The 9,643-nt window shown below is 41.1% G+C and overlaps 1 protein-coding gene across 1 annotated transcript; it reads right to left on the bottom strand.

Annotated features, from left to right (window-relative positions):
• Positions 1–658: 658 nt before the first annotated feature.
• Positions 659–2,377, bottom strand: LOC115222772 (frizzled-1-like). The gene is made up of 2 exons (XM_036511764.1): positions 1,930–2,377; positions 659–1,665 (listed from the first exon to the last, which is right to left on the bottom strand). The coding sequence occupies exons 1-2, from the start codon at positions 2,375–2,377 to the stop codon at positions 659–661; spliced, it is 1,455 nt and encodes a 484-aa protein (XP_036367657.1).
• Between the last annotated feature and the right edge of the window lie 7,266 nt (positions 2,378–9,643).

Genomic DNA, 9,643 nt, shown 5'->3' with positions numbered 1-9,643 from the left:
TAAGCTCCAGTAGGGGCTCGCTATTAACTTAGTTTTTGCAGTGTTGCGCCAATCAGCTCATTTGCATACGCAAGTCGCTGTAGGATCGACTACGCGCACCGGGTCCAGTCTACGCGACTAGTACTTTAGACTAGTACTTTAAAGGTATTCTCATAGAAGCAAACACGATATTAAATAATTTTCCGTCATACGTCTACTAATATACTTCAAAAATGGGATTTCATCCATGATTATCCACGTGTGTCTATGTGTAGGTATATGTGTGTGTATGAGGGGTGTGTGGATCAAATATGGAGATTTTCATATAAGATTTGAAATTAATTTTTTTGTTTGCCATATTGTTAATCTTTGCACCAAAGCAACCAACATCAACATGTAAAATACATATCTACACACACACACACGATGGTTCCAATACGAGGCACTCGTTTTACCAAAATCCTTTAAAAGCATTTTATTAAAAAAATCTACAGAAATCTTAAACACGAAAATATAAAACTGTTTTGTTTTTGATAATATATTTTAGATAAAAAAAATGGAAACGAATAACCTCAGGAAAAAAACAGATAATGTAGAAAATTATATACATACACATTATATATATATACACACAGACATTATATATATATATATATATATATATATACACACAATATAATTAAGGCAGCGCTCTATCAAGACATACTCCCATACAGGGAAGAAGAGTTTTGGAGTTGGCTAAAAACGTGCCAGGAAGAATGGCGTGGATATATAAAACGGTATATTTTAGTAGAAACACAACGAAAGAGGGTTGTTGACGGTGGGGATGGTCAGGATGAGCAGGGGAAGGCAAAGTGTCCTGTTCAGTACTGTTGGAGATACGGGAGTACCAAGTACTCAACCACTGGTCCTTGTATAGGGACTCGTAGAATAAACAGCTGATGGTAATCGAAACACAAGTGGCAGAGACAACGGAGAAGAGTCCGAACTTTCGCAACAAATTCCTTGTTCGTCCATTGGTCTTTGAGATTCGAATCAGTGATATAAAAGCAGGGAGTAGAAATACAAGGCTGACGAGAAAACATAGAGTATGCGGTAGTAGCCGGGATGTGACAAGGACGGTCGTGTTAAAGAGACCCGTTTGACAAACGCCAGCGAGAACATCTCCGTCGATATAACCATAGCTTAATAAAACAGACGTCGGCACAATGGGGAGACCCCATGATATGGAATGGTAATACAGATATTGCGCTTCGATTGCTTCCGAGCACCATTTCTTCGTAGCAGCTAAGAACCATACCAAAGCAAAGATTACAGACCAAACGGACGCAGCCATACTGAAGAAATAAATTATAATAAAGCTGACGGTACAGGTTCCGTTTGTTGTTCCTTGTCTGACTAAAGACACAAGTTGACATGTTTGATTGGGACACGATGCAGGGGCCATATCAACACATGCCACCATGTCCCGGAAGGAGAAAGCTAAATAGTAGCCGAGAGTAGCGAGCGAATAGCAAAAAGATTGGAATACAACAACCCGTTGTGGGTATTGGAAACGTTGAATATTGACGATGAATGTGAAAGTGGTGAGTACAGAGGGTACGAGGGCGAAAGACGAGAGAATGCCGTTAAAGAGTCGAGCGAATTGTACCTGGGATTCTGTGAAGAACATGCCGATGCAGGGAGCTGCACAGTCCGGGATGATCAATGATCCAATGGTTAATTTATAATTTAGTTTGTTTGATATACTGAGTTCCGGAGGGCAAAGTAACTGATGCTGCTGCTGCTGTTTGTTGTTGGTGTTGTTGTTGGTGGTGGTGGTGTCTTGTGACGAAGTTGTCTGTGGAAATGTTCTTTTCTCAGCTACAAAAAAATGTGAAGAATGAGTTGTCAATCGACCAGTTCTCATTTTTGGACTGGCACAGAGTCCCGAACTGGGAAATCTCTTACAGCTAAAAAATTCCGGCCATTTGAAACCGAAAGAATTCATCAGGTCTTCGCAGTCTTCTTGGACACGTTTACAGACTTTTCGACAAGGAGGTAGGATGAGGCTGTATTCCTCATTACAGACAGGTGTATAAAGAAGACAAAGGAAGAATCGACTGTAGGGAGAACACCGCGACTCGATCAACAGCAAGAATTCGTGTAACCCGATACTGGCTGCGTGTTGGTTGTGATCATTAAGGAGATTCGGAAACCCAGTCAGATTATAAGGCAGGTCTTGACACAGACTAATGGCAATTGGTTCGCATTGAATAAGGTTCCGTCTTAACCAATGTCTTCGGAATGAAGTAATTGAAGGAGAAGAAACTACATGTTTACAGAGAATCATCAGAGAAACGAGAAATGAATAGTTAACCAACGTTTGATACGGCATTAAACACCGTGGCATCGGCATTTTGGGGGTTAATTTCAGGGCGAAATGTTTTAAGTTAGAGAACCACACATCAACTGAGAAAAGATTTACTTTCATTACATATGTAGGGGAGGAGGGGGGTTAGAACCAGCATGGTGTCACACACACACACACACACCCACACACACCCATGACCATATTAATTGGCCGGTTGTGAGTGTGAAAGGCCATATTTATGGCTGGCAATGTTTAAAGTGAAGTTTAACCTCAATTTTCATCAACGTTTATTTGAAGTAATCGATGGACGAAGATGAAAGACGACGACAACAACAACGAGAAGATGTTTTAATGTTAACGAATTAAATGACGGCGTTTGATTTAAATAACGTTGGCTTCGTTGTTTCGGGGCCGAAGGGGGCCGAAACCGTTGCAAAGGAGATACTTAATGAATGATGGATACGTGTTTGCGTGCGTGTGTGTGTCTGTGTGTCTGTGTGTGTCTGTGTGTGTGTGTGTGTGTGTGTGTGTGTGGTCTGTGTGTCTGTGTGTCTGTGTGTGTGTGTGTGTGCGTAAAACAAATACATAACATGGACAAGGATCGTTACATTTACTGCACGAACATACTGTCTTATCTATTGATTTATATCTATCTATCTATCTATCTATTCTATTTTATCTATCTATCTGTCTGTCTGTCTGTCTGTCTGTCTGTCCCCCCTCTGTCTCTCCCTTTATCTATCTGTTTCCGTTCTCTTTATTCTCTTTAAAACCCTTTTCTCTTTCTCTTTGGCAACCCTTCTCGCTTTGCTACCACCTTGTCACAGACACATTATTCAACACACACACACACACACACACACACAAACGCATACACACAGGCGCGCACGCGCGAACGCGTATGTCTGCGTGTTGCAAACAAGAAACAATAACAGCCAAAACTCCGATAGAAGAGAGAAAGAAAGAGATATGCAGGGTAAGAGAGAGAGAGGGAGGGAGCGAGAGAGAGGGAGAGAGAGAGAGATAGAGAGTGAGAGTGAGGAAGAGAGTGAGTGAGGGAGGGAGAGAGAGGGAGAGAGAGAGAGGGGGAGGGGAGAGAGCGATGTGCGGCACTTTTTATGTTTAGGGTGGAAACATGTTTCCTCTCTTTTTCTCCCCCCCCCTCACTGAAGAGGGGGGAATCGAAGGGGCTCCAACTTCAAAGTGAAAACTGTTGCCATATTTCTGTCAACTCTGTAGCATAGTGGGGAGAGCTAAGGATGGAGCGGGGACGAGATGGATGAGGGCTCAGATCTTTTTCCCTATATACATACAGAGATTGTGTGTGTGTGTGTGTTTATATTCTTTATGAAAAATATTCAAACGTACAGATTTGTTTTTACAAAAGTTAATTTTACATGCATCTAGACATGGGTATATAATATATATACACACATCTCCCCCCCCTCTCTCTCTATATATATATGTATATGTATATAAATAGTTATCGCCAAGCTAACATGGCAGTCCAGGAAAATAGGACGGATGCTGCCGTTGATTAGCTCCAGGGGGCCATCGCCTCTAGCTTGCTATGTGACACAAGAACCTTTGTCCATTATAACCTTCGAACAGGGGAGGTTTATACACACACACACACACACACACACACATATATATATATAGAGAGAGAGAGGGAGAGAGAGAGAAAGGAAGAGAGAAGGGGAGGTGGTAAAGTTGATAAACGTAGGCTTGAGGCAATTTACATTGAGTACAAAATATAGAATATAAAATAAAGACAAAATATAGAACGAAAGACGACGTCTGATGCAATCGTTTGGTGATTGGAGCCTCTTCGAAGTCATCCTCTTCTGAAGCAACAAACTTTATCCAGCATCATTTCCATTGATGGAAACGATGCTGGAATTCCTTTCTCGGATCGCAACAGGCAGCCTGTCACAGTCTTTTGGATTTCCTTTGTCGAGGTCTTCTGTTGGTTTCAAGGTCGTAGCCATAGACTTCCGAGTTGTCCCCTGTCTTCTGTTGGTTTCCAAAACCTTTTCCTCTTCCTCGACAAAATGGAGGCTGAAACCCGATCTTTTTGAGCCGACCACATTTTACACACTTTCCTTCCAAGCATTGATGTAAACAACGGAAGTGATTGAGAACGTTATAACTTGGAGTACAAGTTTATTCTGTGCCAAATGGCTTCACTCTGCGTAGTTTAGCTCTGTTACCACAACAACAGTCCTGATACTTTTTCATCGAACCTCGTACGTAATGTCTTAACTTGACAGCTGTTTCAAGAGGCCAAAGTGACGCAATAACCATACTCATTGGTGATATCAAAGGTGTGCGATCAACGTCAAATCAAGATGAAACTAAGTTCAGCCTCCCTTTTCTAATGAAGAGTGACAAATGCGAGTCAAGTTGGAATTTATCTGAGTCCGACTCTGTATTATCGTATTGAGCTCTCACCTACTCACTGTCACTCATTCTGTCTGTGTGTCTGTAGGATTGTATTATCTAACCTGGTGCTAGTATCGGTGATGGTGGTAGTGGGGAGGATATCAATGCTGATGATGATGCTGATGCTGATGAGGATGGTGGCAATGGTGGTGTGGTGATGGTATTGTTGTTGGTAGTTTATGGAGTCGATTAACTTTTGTTGGTGATGGTCGTATTGGTGCTGGTGATGAAGATGAAGATGACAGTGATGATGATGTTGATGGTGATGCTGATAAGGGTGATGGTAATGATGATGCTGATGGTGGTGTTGACACCCACACGTCGTTGCTTGATCTGATTATCTGTGGTGAAATTTATTTTGGTTCACCAACACCGACGCCACCACCACGCCACACCACTACAATCTTATAAACCTCTTTACTACCATCACCAGCATCATCATCATCATCATCAACAACAACGATAGTAGGAGCAGTAGTACCGTCGCCGCCCCCCGCCCCCTCTACCATTATGTCGATGACATTAAAGTGCCAAAGCCACGTACACTTATTTCGACACTTTCAAAATGTCTTTTTTTAAATTGTTCGCTTTTTTTTCTCCATTCACACCTTTCCGGAAGTTGCCACATCATGTGACTCTCTCATCCAAACAACAATGTCCGATCATATCAACACCAGAAATCAAATTAACAATTGATTTTCTTTCCTCCAGTTTTATTTCATCGTCTCCTCCTCCTCCTCCTCCTCCTCCTCCTCCTCCTCCTCCTCCTCTTCTCCTCCTCCTCCTCCTCCTCCTTCTCCTCCTCCTCCTCCTCCTCCTGCTCCTGCTCCTCCTCCCCCTCATTAATTCTCTAAGCCAACCGATGCCTGCCTCTCATTCCGATCCTTGACACCCTTGAGTTCAAATCCCACCAAGGTCGACTTCACGTTTTATTCTTTCAGGGGTTGATAAATAAAGTAGCAATCTAGAGAGGTGGGGGTGGACTGGTGCCTTGTGGTATTTCTCCAGGATCTTCACATTCCGAGTTAAAATTCCGTCATGACTTACTTAATCCATCACCTGGTCTACCACCATGTTGCCTGGGGTACCTTTAGCAGGGTTTAGTCCATGGCAAATATTTGGGTTTGGTTTCTGGTTCAAGAGTATCTTACTCTCTGCCTCCTCACAGTCTTGCAGGCTTTTATGAGTACAAAGTCACATTTTATATAAGAAAAAAAAAATGGAAGCACAAATGAAATCAGCAAGAACAACGATGATGATGACAATAATAACAGTACCACCTTTAACAACAACAACAGCAACATCAACAATGCCAACTATGATGATGAAGACAACAATAACAACAACAGCAACCAGAACAACAACTTCAATAACAAGTCTAATTTATTGGTTCTGCAGTGAGCTAACCCCTCCCGCCATCACCACTGATGATAATACGTAAAGGTGCCAACCGTGTTAAAATTGTGTCTTTTTCCAATCTCAAGCCCTCAAAAATAACCCGAACCCAAATAAGTCTTCTTACTCTAGATTTATTTGGCTTTGAACTTCCTATCATCTCAATGTGTAGCTATTGTATTTAGAGGTGGGGATGGGGTAAAGTTAAGTCGAGGTGAAAGTGTGAAAGAAAAAAATTGTTTTGGTGCCAAACGAAATGTTTCGAAACCATGAGACGTGGCGCCAAAGCTGTTTAAGTAATATCATTGTAAGTGTCTTCGATGTTGGCAGAAGGAAGAAAGGAAGGAAGACCTTGTCCAAATCTTTGCAACAGAGTGGACTCCACACTAAAGATATCTGAAGGATAAGAATTTGTGTTAACTGGGCGAAAGGTCAAGTTTGCCATTCAAGAACTGAAGCTAATCGCTTCCTCTTCTTCCACTCCATCCCTGTCGACCAAATTTCATTCACATTTGGTTGGCCTTGGGCTATGATATCAAACATTTGCTTTAGGTGCTGTGCACTGTGATTGAACCAGAGACCTTTTAGTTGTGAAGTGAGGATCTAACCATAAGCCATATCTGCACTCCTTAACCCGGACAATGATGTCTGTTACGACAGCTGAGAAGGGAATGTAATTCAATACTTTGGCTTGGCATTGAATACAGAGGAGTACAGGGTTACAGTTTATATAATAACGAAAACACAAACATAATCACAACAACAACAACAACAGCAAGAATGCCAAGAGCAAGAATGCCAAGAGCAAGAACCCCCCCAACAACAACAACAACAAATGTCGACAAATGATTTAAATTTAGATTGATTTCTATAATCTTTTAAGATCATGGAGCTTTCATTTAGTTAAAGAATATTTTTTGCAAAATTTAATAGTTTCTTTTTACATAAATAACTTTTTCTTTTTCTCCAATTAAAAAGGAAAAAAAAAACACTTTTATCGTTGAAAAAAAAAACTGAAAAAGCCCGAAGGAAAACCCCTCAAAAAACAGTTAAAAAATACAAAAGAAAAAAGGGGCAAAACAGAAGTAAAAGTTAGCAAAGATGGTGAATGTATTTAATATTTGATTTTCCGTTCTGTTTGACAAGTTATTGATTATTAGTTCGTGACAAGATGAATATTTATATTAATGGATGATTCTAAGACTTTACCTGCTGCAGTATTTCAGAGAGAACGCCACAAATATAAAAGTTTTGTTGATGTTTGATAAACAAACTGGGCAGAAACGAAGAATCATTAGAGTCGGCCATCTTTATTATATTCCAACCTTTGACAGATAACTCGGTGAATATTAACTGCCTAAGCTATCTCCTACTTCTTCATTATTGAACATATCGATTTTAAACTATCGACAGATCTTAATTATGCATCGAGACAGTTTCAAAAATATTGATTAGCCAGAGATATTTTGTGTTGAACTGATGGCGTGATGGTGTCGTGTTTTGTTCGGCACCGAACTGGGGTTTGTGGTGACCAGAGCTATCGAGGGCTGAGGGCTTTGTGATGGACTGGAGCTATGGAGGGCTGAGAGGTTTGTGGTGAGCGGAGCTATGGAAGGCCGAATGGGTTTGTTATGACCAGAGGTCAACGCTGTTGCGGGATAATCCACAGAAAACAGGCAATGTGATAAGCCAACATGAAGACGACAGGGTAGCTGTCACCCAAATTAAGGACGACTGACATGATCTACGGTTACAGTGGGTCATGCTGACCTTCGATGAAGGGGTTTGTCGGGTAAAACACACTGTGACAACCCACAATGAACATAGGGTTGTTCTTTCTCAAAGTAAAGGGCGCTGTGACGACCTGAAGTTACAGAAGCTGCAGTGACCCACTGTGAAAAGGTGAGTAAAAATATTCCAGCCATGGCCGTCCCATCGAATATTCAGACTTAATGTATCTAGAACTGCATTCACCATCTTTCCTTGTTGCAAATGTTGGTGTTTAACCCCAGGTAGTCCTGTTCCAGCAGACCTATAATCAATGATATTCCATATGGGACCATTCCATCTATGATTCTGATATCACCTACCTAGAACTATGTTTCTAATGTAACCCTCAATGTTGTGATGTCCCAGGCCAGCCCTGATCCAGCAGAACTATGAACGGAGACTCTCCATCCATGATCATCACAAAAACATTCAGACAGTGTCTTAAGAAATACATTGTCTTACTTTATTTCATTCTCTCTTATAAAATTTTCCTTTAATCTTTAATCATACATATATTCTTTTATGTGTAATCATCTTTTATATCTTAAGCTGGTTTATTTTGTCACTTATTAAACTAATCCTAATCCTCCCCCTCTTTTCACCCCCCCATTCTACTATACATGATCCTCCCCTCTCTCACTTCTTTGCAAACAAATGAGATAAAATTTTTGTTAAAACTGTTCTACGTTTGTATAAACTATACGCAACATTATACACATATTTTCATCTGATGCTGTTTTAAGTGCATGTATACCTACCTACCTACCTACCTACCTACCTGCCCTCCTACCTACCAGTGGCAGACTGGGTCTAAAAATATTGGTTGCCAGGAGACTAAGGGAGGGACCCACCCAGGAGACTAAGGGAGGGGCCCACCCACAACTACAATGCTATCATTTAATTTTGTTTTGTTAAAAGTATTCTTTTCACCTGTCTACAAACACAGCCAGGCTGAAATAATTAATGCATTCTTCCAGGAGTGAATAAAAAATTCTCAAACTTAAGGGAATGGGCCCCTTAGATACTAACATGGGCCCCTATATATGGATTCTAATGGTGCAGGGGCCCACTTGCATTGGGCAAGCTGGCAACCTGGCCAGTCCGCCACTGCTACATACCTACCTACATGCCTACCTATGTACATACATACATACATACATACATACATACATACATACATACATACATACATACATGCATGCATACATACATACATACATACATACATACATGCATGCATGCATGCATGCATACACAAACAAACATATATATATACATGCATATATTTACATTTAGTAAGCATGGCCGCGTGGTAAGAAGCTTGCTTCCGGTTGAACAGTGAGGACGTGAGCTTTGAGCTCCGTCCTTAAAAGAAAAAAGAACAAAAACAGAGAAGGTTGCCGAGGTAGATGATTTTGTTTGTTGTGAGCTGGGCATAATTTATTGCGTGCGAATTATATTTTTTCAGTAAATTGTGCCCAGCTCTGGGACAATTTCGCCTGCTCTCGGCGGCTGCTGTTTTTGTGTATTGAGAATTATTGTATTCATTTTTGGAGGGGCGTATCCCCGCCCGAATAGAACCTGTTGCTGTTGCATCTACCGTTGGCTGTATTGTGTTTGAATTACCGGACAACAAAAAAGGAACCTATCCACATTAGGCCGGGATTACCTGTTGACCAGGAGATTGGATTTTTGCTGTGT

Source organism: Octopus sinensis, linkage group LG21 (genome assembly GCF_006345805.1).
Source record: "Octopus sinensis linkage group LG21, ASM634580v1, whole genome shotgun sequence".
In the NCBI taxonomy this organism is placed as follows: Eukaryota; Metazoa; Mollusca; class Cephalopoda; order Octopoda; family Octopodidae; genus Octopus; species Octopus sinensis.
The sequence above is the reverse complement of the archived record's forward strand: the minus strand, read 5'-3'. Positions and strand labels throughout refer to the sequence as shown.

Excerpts from the sequence above, each read along its gene's own strand:
- LOC115222772 (XM_036511764.1), bottom strand. The coding sequence starts at position 2,377 with ATGCCGATGCCACGGTGTTTAATGCCGTATCAAACGTTGGTTAACTAT. Across the intron at positions 1,666-1,929 it reads ATGGCCGGAATTTTTTAGCT|CTCCCTGCATCGGCATGTTC; the intron begins GTAAGAGATTTC and ends CGGACTGTGCAG.